This window comes from Octopus sinensis, linkage group LG3 (assembly GCF_006345805.1).
Source record: "Octopus sinensis linkage group LG3, ASM634580v1, whole genome shotgun sequence".
Lineage (NCBI taxonomy): Eukaryota > Metazoa > Mollusca > Cephalopoda > Octopoda > Octopodidae > Octopus > Octopus sinensis.
Genome location: NC_042999.1, coordinates 131,156,903 through 131,179,906, shown reverse-complemented (window position 1 = coordinate 131,179,906; position 23,004 = coordinate 131,156,903). Strand labels below are relative to the sequence as shown.

The following is a 23,004-nucleotide window of genomic DNA, read 5'->3' as shown; positions in this document are numbered from 1 at the left end:
TCAGATATTTTGGATTAAAGAACTGACAGGAAAAAATACAGGTAAAAATGTATACAGAAATTACACAAACACACATATACATGTGTGTATGTGTATACACAAAATACTACAAAGATTTTAAATATAGATTATACAAAAGATGTTTATGAAAACACTTTAAGACAAGAACAAGAACAGACCCCCACCGTCCCAGGGGCCGAAGCATGTATGTGGCATATGCTGGGAGACCTTACCAATCACACTAAGAGAATTCTGTCAATTCTCACTGTCAAATTAGCGCCAATAATCTTCTTTGTGGAATAAGCAAAAAGCACTACCATATCTCTAGCATATAAAGGGTATGTGATGCAACTCTCATACATGGGATACTTTTCTTTATTATATTGTCTTAGGCTGTGCTGGTAAACATCATATTCTTTCTCACTTTACTTGATTCAATCATTGGACAGTGGCCATGCTAGGGTCTTGTTTTGATAGGTTTTGTCAATCAAAGCTAGATATTTATTTATATAAACAAACAGACACTGGTTGCAAAGCAGTGACAAACAAACATCCATGCAGGTTGTATATATTCCACCAATGTATGTATGTAAATATATATATATATATATATATATACGCACACACACATACCTCCCTGTTTCTGACCTGCCTTTCTCACTTGCTAGGGTACCCCCACACACTCCTTTAACTCTACTACTGCCTGCTACTAGCCACTGTCCACCATACACACACACGCACGCACACATACACACACCCTCGTTTTCTCGCACACCTTTTTTACCATTCCCTCTTTGATTCAGCTCTCCTGTTTTTAAAAAACATTTTCCTCCTTTTTTACAACTTCCGTCTTTTCAGTATGTGACCTCGTGAAGACTACCTGCAATTTTTTTTCCTCTGTCCTCCCGTCTCGGGATCTTTCTTTCTCTTATGTTTCCGACGAAGAGCTCCGCTCGAAACGTCATACCCTCCTTCTTCCATTTTCCTGAGCGCCTAATAATAATAATACTGTAATTGTTCCACGTGTTGTTGTTTTTTCTGTTTTCCCGTTTGGATTAACCTTATATATATATATATATATATATAGGGCATCTAGCTGTAGAAACTTTGCCAGATAAGATTGGAGCCTGGTGCAGCCTTCTGGTTTGCCAGCCCTCAGTCAAACCATCCAACCCATGCCAGCATGGAAAGCAGACATTAACTGACGATGATATATATAACAGGCTTCTGCAAAGCTGTCATCTATCAAATTTACATTGACAGTAGAGCAAACTCCTTCACAATAACAGCCATTTCATCTAATTACTATTCATGTTCTTGGAATTTGCTCCAGTGCTGAACATTGAATTTCATTGTGATATGGGATGAAGTTGTACTGCTTATGCCAATATAACTATTTATAGGAGCTAATATGACACACTGAATAGGCAAACTTCTTTGATGTAATCAGTAATACAGTAGCCCAACAAGCAACAAATAAAAGATTTGACTCCTGTAAAGGAATCTGTTCTCTTCTTTTCTCTACCTAAGGGTGCTCATAAACTCTGTCTTATCTCTCTCTCTCACACACATATATATATATATATGTATGTATATATAAATACACGCACAAACACACACACGTGTATTTGTATATTAATCAATAGAGCAACATAGGAACAGGAATTACATAATTCCATTAGCTTACAGTGTTTGTGCATCACCTTATAATAGAAACAACTGTAAGCTAATGAAGTTGATTATGTAATTTCTGTTTCCTTGTGCATGAAATAGTTTTAACTGTCCAGTCTGAGCATAAAAATGTACCATTTTACTGAACTTTATTATTTCAAATCTGAAAATTAACCTTTCACAAAGAAAGAAAAGAAGACAATTCTATAAAAAGCAAAATAAAAGTAGTTAGAAAGGATATTGTCAAAATTAAAATATTGATCTGGTTATTATTTACATTATATGTATTTTAGTTATTCAATTAAAAAAGCGGGGAAATACATTTGACAAAACTATGTATTCTAGAAGTTAAAAACCTATAAATATTCAAATTATACATATAAGCAACACTAACGTCAGCACATATTTAAAAATACAAATACATTAGAAACCCTGACAACAAGAATATGTGTATACAAGTATATGTGTGTGTGTGTATGTATATATATATTTTTTTCTCTACTTGTTTTTTTCTGTGTCCCTTTCTGTAGAAGAGCATAGGCTCGAAACATAAAAGACTTTTTCTATTCCTGAGCGTTATACTAAAACATCTGTTTGTTTTATACACCACCCGTCTTCGTCTTTTGTTTTTTTCGTAAACTCTCCCTATATATACATATATATATATATATATATATATATACATACAGGGCGGCCCAAAAGTAGCTGAACCCTATTGAATTTATTAAATATTGCTAATTACTCTCCCTTTTTTTTTTTGATAACATAGTGATGGCTGAATCATATACTCTCTTTTACTTGTTTTAGTCATTTGACTGCGGCTATATTGGAGCACCGCTTTTAGTCGAGCAAGTCTACCCCAGAACTTATTCATTGTAAGCTTAGTACTTATTCTATCGGTCTCTTTTGCCGAACCGCTAAGTTACAGGGACGTAAACACACCACCATTGGTTGTCAAGCGATGTTGGGGGAACAAACACAAACACACAAACATATATATATATACATATATATATATATATATATATATATATATATATTATATATATATATATACACATATATACGACAGGCTTCTTTCAGTTTCTGTCTACCAAATCCTCTCACAAGGCCCGAGGCTATAGTAGAAGACACTTGCCCAAGGTGCCACGCAGTGGGACTAACCCGGAACCATGTGGTTGGTAAGCAAGCTACTTACCACACAGCCACTCTGTGGCCTATAGTGTCTCAAGATGAAGGTTATGCTGATTTGTATTTTCAGGGTTCAATTACTTCTGGGCCACCCTTTGTGTGTGTGTGTGTGTATATATTTAATGTTATAACAAAAGCACAAATCTTCACTACCGCTACCCAGGGTTTCCTGATTGAAGTAATAATTTATTTTGTCATTTTTCAAGCTGAGAACAAGACACATTCACACACACACACACAAGACGGCTAAACTTATCAAGAGTGAAGGCAAACATACAAAATGAGTTAAACATAACTATCAAAACCTTGTAAATTATGTAACTAGATAGATACTATTACATGAATTAAGATTAGTTTTCACCTTTTGGCATCATCTTTGGATTCCCTTATACCTCATTCATGACAATAAGATCTATTATTTCCTATCCAGGAGTTATAAAAATTGTAGTTAGGCTTTACAGACTAAAAATTAAAGGTTTGTTTTTAAATGTCAGGCTATAAAAGCATTGCAATTAATAGATAGTTTTCTTGGCTGATCAGAAAGATCAATGACAACTATCTTTTAGTATCAGGTTGGTATGAAAATAATTTTGGAATAAACTTTTGTTATATACTATTTTGAATCATAGATTTCAGTGTATTTATGTTAATTTATGTTCCATTTTCATTGACTATGCTAAATTAAAGTAGAAAGAAAAGCAAATTGTTGAAGACCTTCTTTTGCAGGAAGATACTGAGATGCTTGAAAAAGTGGCTATCATTTGGAGTGAGATCAAGGAATTAAGCTGAATTTTACTGCCTGAGTTCAGAATGGAATGCAAAGAAATGGAAACTACTCACAATATCAACCAAACATTTGGCTACGGGACTGTCAACAAATGCATACTTCAACACTGATTCCAATATTTCACAGATGAGACCCTTGAAAATGAGGAAGACTGCCATTGTCTGTGACTACAGAACACACCTGACCACATGTTTCAGAAATTGAATGAAATGGTCTATGAAATTCTGACTTATCCAGCTTAATCAGCTGGTCTTACTCAAAGTGATGACCATTTTTTCAAGCATCTCAGTATTTTCCAGCAACAGAAAGTCTTCAACAACCAAACAGCTGCCCAAAATATTTAAAAGAATTCAATGGCTTCAGAACTCCAGAATTTTATAATAGATTTGCTTATTGTTGGAAAATTTTGTAGATTCTAATGGTTAATATCCTGTTAAATAACTCTGAGTTATATTGCTTTAAATAGTTAAAAAATACACATATATATCTTTATAATTATGTCATTCCAACTATCTTTCCATATTAGCTGAGTAAAGTAACTTAATTGTGGGACTTTCACAGCATTTTCTTAGCTCAATGTAGACAACTTGAATTGATTTAATACCACTCTGAAATATAAGTTAGATTCTGCTTATACTAACTGCTAATAACCTTTAAGAAAGAAACCAGTATGTCCACCCTGTATTTAGTTATATGAAAACAAGATCTACATCAACAGAATAACAATAGCTATTTCTTTTGGTACAGAGCTGTCTAGTAAGCAAAAAGGAAACATAGTCGATTGACATTAAGGTAATTTCATGCCAAAATTAGAGTTAATATGCTGAGATTTGATGGCTTACAATTTTTACAATAAAACTTAACATTAAATTAGTTTCAAGCACTGCAACCTAACAGTAATTATGAAATAGTAAAAAAATTATGATTAGACTAGGTAAGAAAATAAGTGTAGAAGTAAGATGAAAAGAGAAAATAAGACACAAAGAGAGGAAATGAGAAAGAAGAGATCAATGGCATACTACAATTCTCTAGATGCAATAAAACTGAATGCATGAATCATGCAGATTGAGGAAGGTATTTTTTAAATAGTATTGAACTGTAAAGAGAATTCTTTATTAGAAAAATAAAGTTTCAGATAAAAGACAATCTTAGAAAAAATCCGACTAAAATAGAGTCCAAAAGGTATATTCATATATTTATATAAAGAGGTTAGTAAATATGTTTTGTACATGTATAATTTGAAATGCAGCATATATCTTTTCCATAAACATACAAATATAGATTTGCTGTGAAAAGTAAACAAAGTGGAACTGATCCAGTTAGTTTTTTAGTTTTCTTATACTGCCCCTAAAGAAAGAATACCCATCTTTGTCCAAAAGAAACTAATAACTTACAGCTATTTATAGTGTAAAAAAGGAAGACTTGTCAGATTGTTCTAATTTTTTCTGCCCACAGAGAGGTATTTTATTTACTTTTCAGTGATGTTAAAATTGTGTTTATTAAAAAGGTATATTTTGTTTCAAATTATATCCACCCCACAAAAGAAACAACAAAAAACAGTGTAGTGCTTTAGGAATGAATGACTTAATCCACCCTGTCAGCACAGACACTGTTATGCAAATTAAGCAGGTAAGTTTAATAGAAATCTAGATTGTCTACACTATAAATAGTTACCAAGTTACTAATCTCCTCACAAATGCATATTCTTTTTCTGATGAAGGCCTAAAAAGACTAAAAACTAGTTAGATCAATCTTATTTTTCTCCCCACAAAGAGATAAAGCTAGTGGTGTAACCACTAGTTTACTTTTCACAGCAAGGCTAAAACTGCATGTTTATCAAAAAAGATATAGCTTACATTTAGACTTATCCACTCCCAGTACTGCCACAAAAAGGTAAAAAATTGCTACATAGTGCACTATGAATTAATTGGTTATATGTGTGTCTGGAATGAAGGAGTGTTTTAAATAAGATAAACAGGTTGAAGTTGTAATTATACAATCAAAAGCATATGGTTGATTAGGCACAATATATATGTATATATATATATATATATATATATATATATATATATATATATATTACAATGACAATAAATATTCTAAAACCAACATTACTCAGAAAGTATTTAATTTTAAAAAATATATATGTATTTAAAATCAACATTTCTGATCATCATGAAATACAGAAAAGAAAATATGGCTGGCTGTTCAACAAACATGTGACCCTTTGCATTTTGGGCACCTGAAAGTTTGGTTTAACTCTTTAGCACTTAAACTGACCATATCTGGACCAAATATTCTGCCTGTTTTGTGTTCAAACTGATCAGATCTCTGATACCTATCCTACAATGCCATTCTAAAATAAATAAACAACCACATCATTGAAATCCTGAAGTTAGAAGACAATGTTTGATTAATTCAAAACAATGTGAATAAATAACCATTACATTTGGCAGAGTAATCTGAATACTTAAGGGTTTATTAAAAAAATTCATAATCTTTGATAAATAAAGCCTAATATTGAATTTAGAGTATTCCCAGTATTCTTTTACTGGCTACAGCCATTTGGCTCTGGTTATGCCGCATTGTTTTTACCTAATTAACCATATGACATATTATTACAACCTTAATTAACAAATATTTTAAATAGAAAGATTAGTCTTTTTGTTTGCATTATTTTTCTTTTAGCTGATTTAGGAAGAGTCTTCCTGAATATTCAGTGTTGATATCTAGTTATTCCAAACAAATAATGCAAAATCAAATAGAATAATACCCTTTGTTGTATTATGCTTTTCAAAATCACAATTAGAATAATTATAAATTGTGTACTAGAGAAATAACAAATAATGGTTGTTAATTAGGATAACAAATCCAAACATATTAACATATAGAAACCAGCAATTAATTACAGCACACCACTGTTTTTCAGACAACTTAACCCGAATATCATAGAATTTAAAATAGAATGATTCGATAATTAGTATGTATATCATAATTTGATAAAAATACGGAATTCAGAACTTCAATATTTCACTTGGAATCAATAGAAAGTGAAGAAATAAATATTAATTTCTCAGAGAAAAAAAGGAAATGAGTAGAAGAGGGTGTGTTTTGCCTGTATGCATACATGCATAAACACACATTATTATAACAGCACATCTTCCTATCTCAATATACAGGGTGCGGCAGAAATACCTCCCACATTTGTAAGGTTGACAAAAGGAAAAAGAAACATTTATGAAAAATTAATTTTACTGTTATTTAAACAAAGGGTTACAGTTTTTGTTCATTATTTAAATTAAAATATCATTGGCACTTGCATAAATTCATTAGCAACACATAGGTGAAGGTTTAAAATGTGGGAGGTATTTCTGATGCACCCTGTATGTCATTACATCAGCACTTTTTCCTAGTTCTATATAAAATTTATCATTATTATTATGGGGTCGATGCAATTGACTAACCCTCTTTCTCCAAATTACTGGCCTTGTACCTAGATTAGAAGCAATCATTATTATTATTTGAAGAAAACTCTCAGCTTATTTTACTGGGTATGATGGAAAGTGTCAGCTGTCCACAGCTAGCCAGCAGACTAAGGTGACACTTGTTTATTGGTCATGCCTCAAGAACCCTGCAAAGAATTCTTGCATTTCCAAGTAATGCTGATTTTTGTAGATGTTCTACCTTTACATTTGTACCAATCTTTCTGAGCTATGTTGGTAGTTGAGTGCTGATACTTTCAAGTGCACCAGTTACTATTGGTATCACATCTACTTTCCTCATTGACCACAACCTTCATATTTCCCACTTCAAATCATCATAGTTGTTCAGTTTTTCTTCTTTCTCTTTGATCCTATTGTCACCAGGACATGCTATGTTGATTATCATGCATGTTCTTTATATTTTCTTTTATTATTATTATTATTTAAGTAGATTTTCTAGAAAATTTGGTTTGTGGGTAAATAGTGTTTGTTTTTTAATGGTTTCTTGCTATGATACAAGAGTCTTTTGGAAAGGTAAGATGGGATTAGATTAATCCCATATTTTGTTAACCCTGGAAATCTGAAAGACAAAATGTCAACTCAATAAACCTGTAATGGCCAAACTTTTTAATGAATTGCAAAACAACTCATATGGGGAAAATCCAAAACAAAGAAGTCAATTTCAAACAAATTAGTAAAGGTAATTAAAGGATAATTGGATTGATTACCAAGAATAAAATTTGGGCAAAAGGCAGGCAATGAGCATAAGTTAGTTGAATTAAGCAATGTCTAATTAAACAGAATTCAGCATTTAATAACTGAATTACAAGCACTGAATTTTAGTAAAATGTGAGGGCAAATGCCCAAGGTATTTTAGCTCAGAAATGGTGAACTTACTAATCTTATGTAATTTTACACAATGTCAATATTTTTTCATAATATATGTACAAGGCTCAATAATTAAATAGTATAACATAATTACAGCATAGAGAATATAAATAGTTTTAGATTTAATCAAACAACTTAAAAATAAAACTCACCTTAAATAGACATAGGAGGAGAAAGAGGCAAAGAAAGAATAGGGGTGGCAAAAGAAACAGTGAGGATAAACATCAAATAATTGAACCTAAAAAGCAAAATCTTTACTTATTCTTTCTGAAGTCATCAGGACAAATGTAACACACTCTCTCTCTCTCTTTCTCTCTCTCTCTCTCTCTCTCTCTCTCTCTCTCTCTCTCTCTCTCTCTCTCTCTCTCTCTCTCTTTGTGCTGCAATCAAGCCAGTTGTAAGAAAAAGGGTAGATTCAGAGGTATAATGCTTGCCTTACATGTAAAACACAATTTGAGGTTTTAAAGCAATGGAAATAACTTACAATGAAAATATCTCACTCCCAGTCATTTTGATTTTAATTTTTGTCTAACATCCTTCAACAATTCCATATTTATATTAAATTGCGAGAAAAATAAAACTAGCTGAAAACTTCTAATTTCACAGATGGAGCTAGAGCTGCTGAAGTACAAGAAAACAAACCATTAGCAAGTAGAGGTCCTCAAAAAGCCTCAACTTTAACCCATGTATGTTACATGAAGAAAATTCTTATTTTAGTTAGACTAATTATCTCCAAAGACAGTCATTGACAATTACTTGAGAGTACTGACTTCATCAAATGATTGTAATCCCTTTGTTACCATATTTCTGTTGAAATACATTGTCTTTGTTTTAATCAATATTGAAATTAATTAAGAATTTAGTAGACATAACTTTTACATCATAATTCTATGGCTAAATTGCATGACATGTAGCTTTCTGGAACATTTCATTATCATTCATTTTAGATCCACTGTCCAAGCTGTCATGGGCAGGAAAAAGCCTATCCATCTAGACAAGTCAAGGGATCCACATCTTATTCAGTCCATATCGTTCCTACAACCATTAATATACACAAAATAATTAACCCTAACAAACATTTCAAAATGGCACATAAACATCTAAAATAGTTAAGTCTTAACTTGTTACAAGTTTTGTACATAGATTTTTTACCTGTAAAAGTGGCAATAATAGATCTAGAATGTATTACTTGGGAAACTATGTGATTATACCCGAGAAATAAATGCCATAAACTGACTGTAGCATAAAATTTTATAATGAACTGGATTTTATAAATCAGTCTTATCCCTAAGAGTTAACAAGAAAGTGTCTATACATATACAGTGACTCAACCTGTTAGAAATAGTAGCCAAAGCTTCTTTAAATTACACCCAACTGTATTTAAAATGGAAGGATATACTGGATAGCACAGTATTTAAGACTGTGCTATACAATACATCTTTAATAAGAAATACAATACATCTTTAACAAGAAAGAATAACTTTTCAGCATAGAACTATTTGATAAGTGATAATCTGGAACTAAAGAATCTTAACCCACAACAAATTATAGATGAACTAAATGGCAAGTCTGAATATGATCAGCAAATAAAGCACAAAGAGCAAAAAAGAAGCAATGGAAAACTTTCTTGCAGCAAACATTTAACAGTGAATGATTGCATATCATGTACAGATCAAGCACATTCTTCCATCTCATCTAGAAACATATGCTGCATATTTGTCTAGAGCTGGCTGCATTAACTAGTCAGCATTCCAAACAAGGCCTTTACATCAGTATTAAAAGGCATGCTGTTAGAAGTATTTTATTCTGTAATTCTGTTATTTGATTCAGCCATTAGACTGTGGCCATGCTGGAGCATTGCCTTAAAGGGTTTTAATTGAACAAATTGACCCCCAGGACTTATTCTTTGTAAGCCTAATACTTATTCTATTGGTCTCCTTTGTTGAACTGCTAAGTTATGGGGATGTAAACACACCAACATTGGTTGTCAAGCAATGGTGGGGGGACAAACGGACACAAATATATGCATATATATATATATATATATATATATAATGCACATGATGATCTTATTTCGGTTTCCATCTACCAAATCCACTCACAAGGCTTTGGTTGGCCCAAGGCTATAGTTAAAGACATTTGCCCAAGGTGCTACATAGTGGGACTGAACCCAGAACCATGTGGTTGAGAAGCAAGCTTCTTACCACACAGCCATGCCTTTTGCAACTGCTCCCTGATTATTAGGATTGATGCAGTCAATGTCCAGCTTCAATTTCTCATTAATAACTATAGGGGAAATGTGAATAGACAAGGAGCTTCAGAGAGACAGCTCTGCAGATAAAAGTTTGGATAATATGGGATTTTGATGGCAAAATAGGGTATGATGGAACAAAAGAAGGTAACTGAATCAAATAGACTTTAATGATGAGTTAGCATTGTGATATGAGGTGTCATGTTTACATTTACTTTTTATGGATTGGTCGGCAAGAGCAGTGTATGGGTAATGTCATTGTACAAGAGATTATTCAAGAAAGAAGAATATTAACTTGTACATGGCAGTGTTTTTGGTTGAAAGTAATTGAGAGTAAGTTAAAGAAGAGAGTATATAGGGGATATAACAAACTTAAGGCATGCTAAAAGTAGCAGAAAATTGGTTAGGGAGGGAGAAGTTCTTTAATATATGCTATGATGGTAATGTCTGTCAGAAAATTTCCAATCTAACATATGAAATATGGGTGAAGCCCAAAGGCAAGAAACTTTGCCTGGAGGTTTTCATACTGGACATTTGTTGAAGTCAAATACAACATTGCTTTCAATGAAGTTCTCAAGAACAAGAGAGCATGTTTTTCTTTACAAGTTTCAGCTTGAAAGTTGCAGCCATGCTGGGGCCCTATCGTAATTTAAGTCACAAACAGATATAGCTCTGCAGAAAATGAACTGTTGTTCACAGCTTACATCTGGTTCCAATGTAAATTTTTCCATCCTGTTAGTAGATCTGGCCGCAACATAAGCTGGTCAAACTTCTATGCAGAGAATATTTATAGCAGTATTTCATGATAACAATAGTTAATGCAAAAATGTTAATAGCCAATACAAGTGTAAAGTAATTAGAAATGCTACCCTACAAATATGTATTTTCACAAGCTACATTAGATAGGTTATTTTTAAATACAAGAAACTTGTTAGTAAGTTAGAGTTGTTGTGAATAATAAACTATAGCTGTAAATCAAATAAAAATCTTTAAGACTAAAACTAAAACTTTCTATGCTGAACATAAAAAAAAAGAAGGAAACTTCCTCTCTCTGAAACTTTAAAGTAATGGACATGGATTAAGAGTTCACCATTTCTCAAGTTAGCAGTGGTAAAACCATAGCAATAAAATTGATTTAAAATTAAAAACTTGGTACCTACTTCCGATGAAAGGTACTTTTATATGATCTACAGCTGACACCACAGCAGGTAATTCAGGAATCATAAAAAATACTAGTGCATCAAACAAGCTGGAATGGGGAGCAATGCACACAATTGGTGCTTCTTTTGCTTGTGCACAGTGTCCTTTGACTTTCACCCAGTGAAATCCCATCACAAAGAAGATGATCCGAGAGATTTTTAGGAGTACATAGTTCACGATCCTATTGCAATAAGAGAAGGAAGGATAAAAACTAGTGCTTATAACATTAACTATGATTAACCAGTAGCTGCAATAAAACGTTCAGTGTTGTTTATAGGAATGAAATAAAAAACGTATTTGATGCATATAAGAAAATCAGCATATTTATTAACAAATTTGTATACAAACATAATAAACGGGAAAACTTAATTACATTACATGAAAGAAAATTGTAAACCAAAAGAAAAAAAAATGAAAATAGAAATAGTTTACAACTAGTAATGACCAAGCCTGAGGTAGTTCACATTGACTCTCATTACTAATAGTAATGTAAAAATAATTCTTCAGAAAAACAAAAATTATTAGTTCAAAATAGAGTTTCTGAATACGAATAATAAATCTATATCAAACAATCTTAGTCATTGTAAAATAGCTGTTTTTGTTATATATCTTCACCAGTATTCCTGACAAAAATCTGCTTTAAAAAACAATTTACCAACTTAGGTACTATTTTGGAGCTGTTCTTGCCCTTATTTTAGAGACTCTGTGTTGAGGCTAAAAAGTGACAATATGGAAGAGCTATTTTAGCTATTTAAGAACACACAAAAATTGCTGTATTCACATTTTGCTTATTTCTGAACAATACAGTCTCTTATGAAGAAGAGTCAAAAAATTTCTTTACACTCCCACAACCTGGTCATTGACTTAGATCTATTTCATCTTACGAACTGAGATGATGCAATAGAATTTTTATCAGTGACTAGAACACAAAAGTGGGATGAAATGATTTGACACTTTATTGTAGACTTTACTATTAATAATTTTTAAAAAGTGAATACAGTAATTCCTCGAATATCACAGGCGTTACGTTCCAAAACCCCCCACGGTAGGTGAAAATCTGCAAAGTAGAAACAGTACGGTACTGTATATATGTTTTTTATTATTTTTATAATTTGTATATATTTATTTTATCATAAATGCAAAACAACACTACGGAGGAATTGACGTAAGCTTAAATAATAAACTGCAATAGGTGAACTATGATATGGCGATTACTGTATAATAATTTTTATGTGTTCTTAAATAGCTAAATTGATTTTTCCATGATCTAATTGTGTTAGTTATGGTTAGTCTTTCAGTATAAATTAAATGGTTATGGTCATGGTACAACATTGTTGTCTTTGGTTACTGACTTAATTTCAGATGTGATTTTGTTAATGTTAATTTTATGTTGAAGTTGGTGATGGATACCTTAGAAACAGCCTGAAAAACTCACATCTAAAAATGTTAAACTGCACATATCTAAAGGCTCAGCTACTCAAATTTCTCACATTTTGGATATACCATACTTTATGAAATTTCATATCCATAAAAGTAAAGGAAAAACTAGTTGTTCATTCTTGCTTTCTATGCCTCCAGAAATCTGAGATCAACGGTTTCTCCCACTTTCTTATTATGCTGGTTCATCCTATACTTTTTTGTTTTGAAATAGAAGCTTCAAATATTCAATGGTGTCCATACAGTTTATGATCCTATTTTGGGTAGCATGTATGTAATTTACTCAATCTGGATCCTTCATATTATTGAACATAATTAAATAGTTCAGAATAGTTCTTTCTTAATTCCACTGTTTAAATATTGTCCTACATTTTATGTATTTTCAAGGTATACTGTTGATAGTAACTTTGTGGTAGTCTAATGTTATTACCTAATATAAATAACAAAAGAAAGCCTTGGGGTAGAACCTCATTATTTGAATTATTCATTAGAAGCTGAATTTTCTTTATTTATATTTTCTTAATGTGTGTCCTTTTAAAGGCAAAACTTCAAGCTTCCTTTTCTAATGATATATTTTCTGCTTCTATGAGCAGTTTTCATTTGTAAGTTGAAGAGTTTTAATTTTCTTATCCATAATTAATATAAAGTAACTATCTGAAGTGACTTCTTGGAGCACTTTTTTACCCGCCAACCATTATTATTGAAATTAAATATGATTAAAAATGTAAAACAATATTAAATATAACTGAAGAGATTTTATTAAAGCTGAAAATTATGTATTCTAGTGCAATAAAGGGGAATATTCTGATAGAAATATATTTATAAAAACATGTTATATTTATTTCAAAATATAAGCAAATTGGTTTGATAAAAGAAATTTTAAAATTAAACTTTGATTAGATTACAAATCTGTAACCAAGAAAGTTCTCAATATTTTTGGATACTAGAACCCTTAGTTTTTGCAAAGAAGTCAGTGAAATTAAAGTTTATTTACTTTAAAAATGCATTAATCTAGAAACTAATTCTAGCTGCACTATATGACATCTACAAAGCATTTATGCCTCATTTTCTACAATGAAGAACACTTGTAAGAAAAGTACATGCTTAACAAAAATAACTACCAAATTGTTTAAGACAAAATTCAATAAAATATTATAGAATTATAATTGATAAATCAGTATGTAAGTTCATGTCTGCTGCAGCCATTAAATTCATCAGCTCAACATGTTGATTCGATTATGAAACATTGATAAACTTTTGTTGATTTGTGCTGATATTCATTCCAGAAAGAATTTCTGTTTCAGTAGACTGAGTTTAATTTAGCTGAGCTTTGTCAACTGAGTTAAAAAAATAAAAAAAGTGAGACAATATATAATGTCTTTTGGCATAGACATGAAGCTTGAGACTTTAGTAGTGGAGAAATTACAAGTTGTGACCTTTCAGCTTTTTCCCATAAACATAATTCCAAAAGGTAATCAATGCCAACTTACCACTGCAATATGCAGTATACATAAAATTGATTTACTTTGATTTTACACACAAAAATATACTAATCACTATTGCTTTCTGTTGACTAAGTAGTACAGAGCCAATTTTTAGAGAAGAGAGAAATAGTTGATTTGATTGACCTAGTTTTGATAATAATTTGATCAACTCTGAAGAGATGAAAAGCTAATCCATCCATGGATACCAAACTAGTTTCAGTAAAGTATCCAGCCTGGTACTGTATAATATCCACTGCTCTGACAATAAACAAAATATTAAAAACTCACAATTTATTTTATATCAAAAGTAATCTTAAAGGTTTTTTCCTGCCAACTAAAAATGATGCATTATCAATAAATGCACGAACATTTTCTATTTCTGTAATTTCCCTGTATTCTTATGATTTAGTTTCATCAAAGGAATGAGTTAGATCATTCTGACCCATAAACAGCTTAAAGTGGATGGATAGCTTTTGTTGAGAAAATCTGATATTACATAAGCAGTTCTGATCAGATTTTCCTTAAATCTTCCATGCTTATTATTAGTTACTAATGTTATCCCCTCAATTCTTCACATTTGTTCCCATCACAACACCGCTTATTTTTCAATATGTGTACATTTCATTTAAACAATGCATCATTAAAAGATAACCGAAGGTTGTAATTATTGAATTAAAGCAACTAAATAAATTTTATCAAGTTTGTTGTTGCAAGAACATTTAAAGTTTAACCCATTAGCATTTAAACCAGCCATATCCAGCCCAAATATTCTACTTATGATGTTCAAACTGGTCAGATCAAGCATCTCACACCAACTCTACAATGTTATTCTAAACATAAACAATCACATCAGCCAAAATCTTTAAGTTACAAAATAATTCATAATTAATTTTTAAAATGTAAATAAATAAGCTTTACATTTGACAGAGTAATCTGAATGATAAAGAGTTAATTATACATAAGCTAACATTTCTGCCAAGGATGAAGTTTGGAAAAGTCAGTTTCACTCCAAATAGTCATGTCATCAAATATTTTCACACTATGCTCATCTAAACTATTTTGGTTTTATTTTATCATTGTTATTTTAGCTTCTACATAAGATTACATAGTTGTTGTACCAATACATCAGTGGAAACTATTTAGGCTGTAAACAGCAGCTACTGCTGGTTGGATGGGAACCTTAGCAATTTGAAATTACACTTTTTAAATGTCAACAAAAACTTGTTAAATCCCTGACGTTTTTAGGCAAGCAATTAAGTACCTGGCCCTTGAAGACTAGGCTGTTGTAATTAAGTATTTTCTTTCCAAATTAGAATGACAAGATTGAGTTGTGGTAATCACCAAATTTGAAAGTTGCTTAAGCTTAAGGTTCCATAAGAAAATCTAAAAATATATATTTGGTTATGCACAAGAAAGTTGATATATAAAACTTTTCAGCTAGACAGTTCCTACACAGCTACTTTGGTGCTACACCTTCTTTCACAGCATATGGGACCAGGGATAGTATGAATCCAGATTTCAAGACAATACAGGGTTAAATATTTGCTTGCTGCAAACAGTGTGAAATGAGATGTTAATTACATATCATTTTCATTTTTCCTTCAACATTTAAGTTATAATACACAGAATGTAGAATTGTCCTCTCTCTCTCTCTCTCTCAAAATGACTGTCACCATTACTGTCTCAAACATCATACTATTTTGTATAGGTCCAGTCTCTTCTGATATTTATTTAGTCATCTCTCCTTTGTCCTACACATTACACCAAACATTCCTTTCAATCCTAGGCATAAAAGAAAGATGTGCTTAGTGAGAAGCAATATTCATCATCTTTACATCTGCTTTTTTTTTTACTGGTGGCATGACTGAATGAGACATCTTGAGGAAGTATTTTATGAATGAATTCCCTTCCTAAAACCAACACTTGTTTTTCAAGCAAGCAACTTTTATTCTACATCTTTGCACACTGAACTGGAAAACTGCTAGACATTTCTTTCATGGGACATAAACAATGTCACTATTCTCAAAGTGGTATCAAGTATCAATGCAGAGTCATGTAGATAGAAACACATGTATGCACACACACACACACAATAAGCTTCTGAACACTTTCTGTCTACCAACTTTCCCTCACAAAGCATTGCCCAACTCAAGGCTAAAGAGTGGTTCTACCTTAAATCAACATGATTAGAAAGCTAATTTCTCAACCCCACAACCATGCCTGCACCTACCAAATATCATCACCATCATCATTAAAAAATCCAATTTTCTAGACGGATAGAGGGTATTGAAGCAGATTTTTCTATAGCTAAATACTATTCTTGTTACAAACCTCCAAGGAATGTAAAATCAAGAGAATGAGACACAAACATAGACTCATATATATATATATATCATCACCACCACCACCATCATCATCATTTAACGTTCGTCTTCCATGCATGCATGGGTAGGATGATTGACAGGAGCCAGCCAGGTAGAAGACTACTCCAAGCTACTGTGTCTGTTTTGGCAGGGTTTTTACAACTGGATGCTCTTCCTAACACCAGCTGTTATTAGAATCCATTTACCAAATTCACTCACAAATCTTTGGCTGGCCCAGTGTTGTAGTAAAAGATATTTTAAGGTGCGAAGTATAATATGTATGCCTATATATATATAGTCTTAGTAAGTAGGAAGGCTGACAAATCACAAACACCTTCAGGTAGATGACCTTACCCAATCTGTAGAAAAAGCATGGATAGAAACTCCATACGATGTATCTGATGTAAGCTATGGATACATAAAAGGTGCAGCAATATCGAAGGAAGGTTAACTAGGAAGATAGTTTTGTGTATGGCAGATGCACAAGGGCAGTAAACATTGAAGATGGACAGAAAACAGATTCCATCACATGCCAAGGGGAAAACCTAGAAGTAGTTTATAGTGGGAGTAGTTACTTTGAGAGTGTAGCGGCTAGAATATGAATAGCCTGGGCAAAGTTCAGGGAGCTCCTACTTCTGCTGGCAACTAAGGGCCTCTCTCTCAGGATGAAAGGTAGACTGTATGATGCATGTGTTCAAACTGCCATACTACATGGCAGTGAAACATGGGCCATGACTGCTGAGGACATGTGTAGGCTTGAAAGAAATGAAGTTAGTATGATCTGCTGGATGTGTAATGTCAGTGTGCACACACGACAGAGCGTAAGCACTCTGAGAGAAAAGTTGGACATAAGAAGCATCAAATATGGTGTGCAAGAGAGATAACTGCACTGTTATGATCATGTGTTACATATGGATAAAGACTTCTGTGTGAGAAAGTGCCACTCCCTAACTGTAGAAGGAACCTGTGGAAGAGGTAGACCCAGGAAGACATGGGATGAAATGGTGAAGCATGACCTTCAAACAATGGGCCTTACAGAGGCAATGACAGGAGACTGAGACCTTTGGAAATATGCTGTGATTGAGAAGACCTGGCAACTAAAGTGAGATCACATCCATGACGAATTCCAGTGTTGGATGTCCGGCCTTTAAGAGTACTCTTGATGTGTCAGGTGATATGATATGCTTGAGAAGACCTGTTGAGACAAGTAAAACCAAAATTGCAACTGTGTCCAGTGACCCCTGACTGGCCCCCATTCCAGTGGCACATAAAAAGCACCCACTACTCTCTCAGAAGGGCATCCAGCTATAGAAACACTGCCAGATCAGATTGGAGCCCGGTGCAGCTGCAGGCTCTCCAGACCTCAGTCAAACCATCCAACCCATGCAAGCATGGAAAATGGACATTAAACGATGATGGTGATGATGACATATGGCTTACTTCATTTCAATGGGTCCTGATAAGACAAAAAGTATTTAACCATGTAAAACATTGCTTTAAAAAAGAATATATATCAGTCCAGCTCACACCAACATGGATACTAAATTAACAATAAGGATAATATTTAATGATCATTATTTGTGTGTGTGTGTGTGTGTGTGTGTGCATGTGTATGTGCATGCACATGTGTGTGATAATTTTATGCAATAATGAATATAAACTAATACTAGTCAGTAAAGAATTTGATTTTTAAATAAAAGAAGCAAGCTGAATTTCAACTTATTTCGGAAATTAGGATTAGATCAGTCCATTGAAATAATATGAATAAGTCTACTGCTATGTATTTCCAGTCCCCAGCAAAATGGAATGGAAAAGAAAATTATTTAAAAGTAATTTTAAAAAGAATGTATAAAAAGAAATTATTTCAAGCTATAATGGGAAAATATTTCAATATCTAACATACTTTTTATACCAAATATTTTTTGAATAAAATATAACTCTTTAAAACAGCACTTTTGATGGCTAGAAACTCTGCATCAACCTGTTAGATTAGTATATATACTCTAGATAGATAATGGAAATAAAGAGCCCTGCTCATAAAAAACACAATTTAAGGCAATAAAAGTTGTCCTTTTCATAAAAAAAAAACAAGTATTGAAATGAATACATTATAGCAATATAGATGAACAGATAAACTGAAAGAAAAGCTTCAATGCCTTGAGTCTGAGAATGAATTTCTTAATAGTAATAGGTAAGAAAGCATGAAAAATTATGTTTTAAACTGAAAAGAATAAATTTTATATACTTAAAAATTTGTAAATGAAGAAGAAAAGGCTTTCAGTTTCAATACAATCTACTTCAGATAAAAGAAAGATGTTAAACTATGTAGTATAAAGAATGAAATGCAGCAAATTTAAAATTTACATAAATATTTACATACATAAGCAGCTTTAGAAATCTAGAAAGAAAGGAAATCATTAAAACAGATTATTTACAGCTTAGTCAAGAAAGATTCCAAAACAATGCAACATCCACAGGGAGTATAAACTACAAGAAATAAGTTATATAAAATTTATTAAATTCTTAGTACCCTTCTGATTTTCATACAGAATACTTTGAGGCTCAGCGAAGTTAATCATTAATTGGATAATTGTAGTATGACTTGATAATTGATATTTATCTGTATGATAGAATGCTGTAAGTAGCTTTTATAAATTATAATTAAAAAAATGTGTTATAATAACAGAAATGCCAGGTTTTTTTCTTTGAGTTAATGTCTAATATTGATCTAACTCTTCATATGATACTTGGCTGGCACCCAACAATATTTTGCATGGTTAAGTATTAAGACTTTCATCACTGCAGCAAATACATCAAGCAAATGTATTAAATGGCCATGCAAAACATGCATAACACGTATTAAACAATACTAGAAAGGCAACTGAAAAGGAAAATTTGAAGACACCAGTTTGTAAGCCTACACATTTCATTTTTCTAAACAAAAGAGGCTTCGACATTTAATCTTAAATAAAAGTCTGGCACTTGATAAAAAAAAAAAGATGCGAAAGAATTTTGAAGTAACAATATCTAACTACAGTGAACTACGTGACAAGTGACATGAGAAAAATATAAATGAGGTGCATACTTCCAAAAAATGGCACCATTTCCACTTCTGACTTTGCTACTACTGTTGTTAAGTTTAGATATACTACAGGCAAGGCATCGAAGTAAGAGGAATGCGGAGCGAGAGCAACAATTGGAGCCAGTTCAGTGCGAGCCCTCGATCCTTTCACAGAAATCCAATGAAATCCTCCGGTAAAAAATACTGCCCGACATAGGAACACAATCAGAGGTCGCAGGACACTAAAAAATATACCAAAAGTCAGTAAGAAATAGTAGGAAAAGTAGACATCTGCATCAGGATGTTGTAGTAAAGATTGCTACATTACATTATTTATGCATCAATGCAATATGCAATATATTACTAAATTATTAGTGAAAGTAATTTAAAAGTCTGCAATACAATAGATATGCACCATTTTCAATTTACAAAACCAAAAAAATATCATTTATTTTTCAATGTATAGCTCACAAATTCTTGAACGGTAACTTGCATAATAAATTCAAAGCATCAACATAATAAATGATTTCTCTTAACTATTATGTGAATATATATATAATTATTCTTGATTTTCATTCCTTAAGGGTTCAGATATTTAACTTAAATTCCTGAACTCCAAGTAGCTATGAACTAAGCTCTGAATCAAACTCAGATGAAATCTAGTTTTTTTCTAAGCACAAAATAATTTTTGTATGAAAATAAAACAGGAATGAATATCAATTAATGACTGCAATATATTATTACTTATGTTTATTTTATCAACTCAGGCATGATCAGTCAAATCTCAGTGGGATTTGAACATAGTAATGGGAAAGACAAAACTAGATACGGTAAAGCATCAAGTTTCATTTCAGTACTAAACTTCATAACTTAATAAAAATGTTGAATTTTAAATTTGTAATTGATTTTAATTCTGATGTTAATATATTAAATCATACCACCTAAATATAAACTAAGAAAAAAACAAAACAAACAAAACAAAAACAATGTTTAGCACTATGTTATCGTATGCAAAATTTCGTTTAGATATATTAGCATTAAAAATTATAATTTTATAACAATTATCAGCACATGTTTTATATCAGTTAAAAATATTAAAACCAAACACAATTTAAGTATGAAATCAAAACCAAAATTCTTGAGAAATTACATTTGTATATTAGTAGGCCTTGAATATAAGTGACAATTATCTGTGATTTTCTGAAGATCACATGGAGATATTAAATTCAATTATTTAATTCTTAACATTTATTTTCATTATAAGCTGTTAAAGCTACCAAATATCTATCAACAAAATCATAAAATAAATTTTAAGTAGGTTAATATGATTTTATTTGCCACGAGATCACACAAAACAAAAAAATACAAAACAAAACCACAGCAAAAAAGAAGACTAAAAATGATTTCATAAGTATATATATATATATATATATATATATAATATATATATATATTATATATATATATATGTATAAGGGTGAAAAGGAACACACGAGTTGATATATATGAAAAAACAAGTCAAAATAGAAAATGCTAAAATAATTTTATAAAGAACATTTCAGTACCGGTTTCGGTCATTTTGAGACCTTTTCAACTGTAACGATTAAATAATTAAATTTAGAAAAATTAGAAGAAAAGTTTTTTTAAAGGAATATTTGTATAGTTTTCAAATTTTAGCGGCATTCTGCCTTTCTCTGACTCCCTTGTTTGCACTTGTGTGTTCGATTAAATAATTAAATTTAGAACATTATAAAGAACATTTCAGTACCGGTTTCGGTTATTTTGAGACCTTTTCAACTGTAACGATTAAATAATTAAATTTAGAAAAATTAGAAGAAAAGTTTTTTTAAAGGAATATTTGTATAGTTTTCAAATTTTAGTGGCATTCTGCCTTTCTCTGACTCCCTTGTTTGCACTTGTGTGTTCGACCTCGAACACACAAGTGCAAACAAGGGAGTCAGAGAAAGGCAGAATGCCACTAAAATTTGAAAACTATACAAATATTCCTTTAAAAAAACTTTTCTTCTAATTTTTCTAAATTTAATTATTTAATCGTTACAGTTAAAAAGGTCTCAAAATGACCGAAACCGGTACTGAAATGTTCTTTATAAAATTATTTTAGCATTTTCTATTTTGACTTGTTTTTTCATATATATATATATATATATATATATATATATATCATCGTTTAATGTGTTTTCCATGCTGACATGGGTTGGACAGTTCGATCGGGGTCTGGGAAGCCAGGAGGATGCACCAGGCTCCAGTCTGATCTGGCAGTGTTTCTACAGCTAAATGCCCTTCCTAACGCCAACCATTCTGAGAGTGTACTGAGTGCTTTTTACATGTCACCGACACAGGGGCCAGTCTGTGCTGGCATCGACCACGTTTAGATGGTGCTTTTAAGTGCCAATGGAATGAGAACCAGTTAAGTAGGGGTTGGCATTGGCCATGTTCAGATGGTGCTTTTTATATGCCACTGGCATGAGGAGTTACAGAGGTGGCGCTGGCATCAGCCAAAGCTACAATTTCCATTTGATTATGGTTTGATTTGATTTTGATGCTGATGTACTTGACTAAATAGGCCTCCTCAAGCATAGCATGTCACCTTACGATCCAAAGGTACTTTTTTCAGTGGGCTGGTTATCTGACACTGATGTAAGCTACAGCTGAGATCTCACATTCTTTGGCGGGTCTTCTCATTCATAGCATATCTCCAGAGGTCTTGGTTTTTTATCATTGCCTCTGTGAAGCCCAACGTTCAAAGGTCATGCTTCACCACATCATCCAATGTCTTTCTGGGTCTCCATCTAATACAGGTTCCTTCCACTGCTTGAGAGTGGCACTTCTTCACACAGCTCTCCTCATCCATCAATAGTACATGACCATACCAGCGCAGATGTCTCTCTCACATGCGACATCCAATGCTTCATATGTCCAACATTATATATATATATAATACTAGCAGAGATACATTCAATTGGCCGGTTACATTCAATTGAAGAATTAGACTTTTCTGTTATATATATATATATATATGGATACACACACACACATATGTATATTAATATAAATACATGAAAGTATATGAAGTTTGTTAAAAAAAGGGGGATCATGTATATACCTCCTGGCTGTTGAGATTATAACACCTCGTTGTAAACAATGTTCCTTGTTTTTCCTTGTGGAGCA

General features: G+C 32.1%; 1 protein-coding gene across 2 annotated transcripts in view; it reads right to left on the bottom strand.

Moving 5' to 3' along the window:
* LOC115209705 (lysophosphatidylcholine acyltransferase 1) overlaps window positions 1-23,004 on the bottom strand; it is a 90,422-nt gene that overhangs the window by 27,878 nt on the left and 39,540 nt on the right. Inside the window, exon 3 of one of the 2 annotated variants that reach the window (XM_029778195.2) lies at window positions 19,840-20,057. In XM_029778195.2, the coding sequence (XP_029634055.1) occupies window positions 19,840-20,057 (218 nt within the window). Of the gene's footprint in view, window positions 1-11,430; window positions 11,652-19,839; window positions 20,058-23,004 lie in introns of both variants that reach the window. The other variant, XM_029778193.2, reaches the window with a different exon arrangement.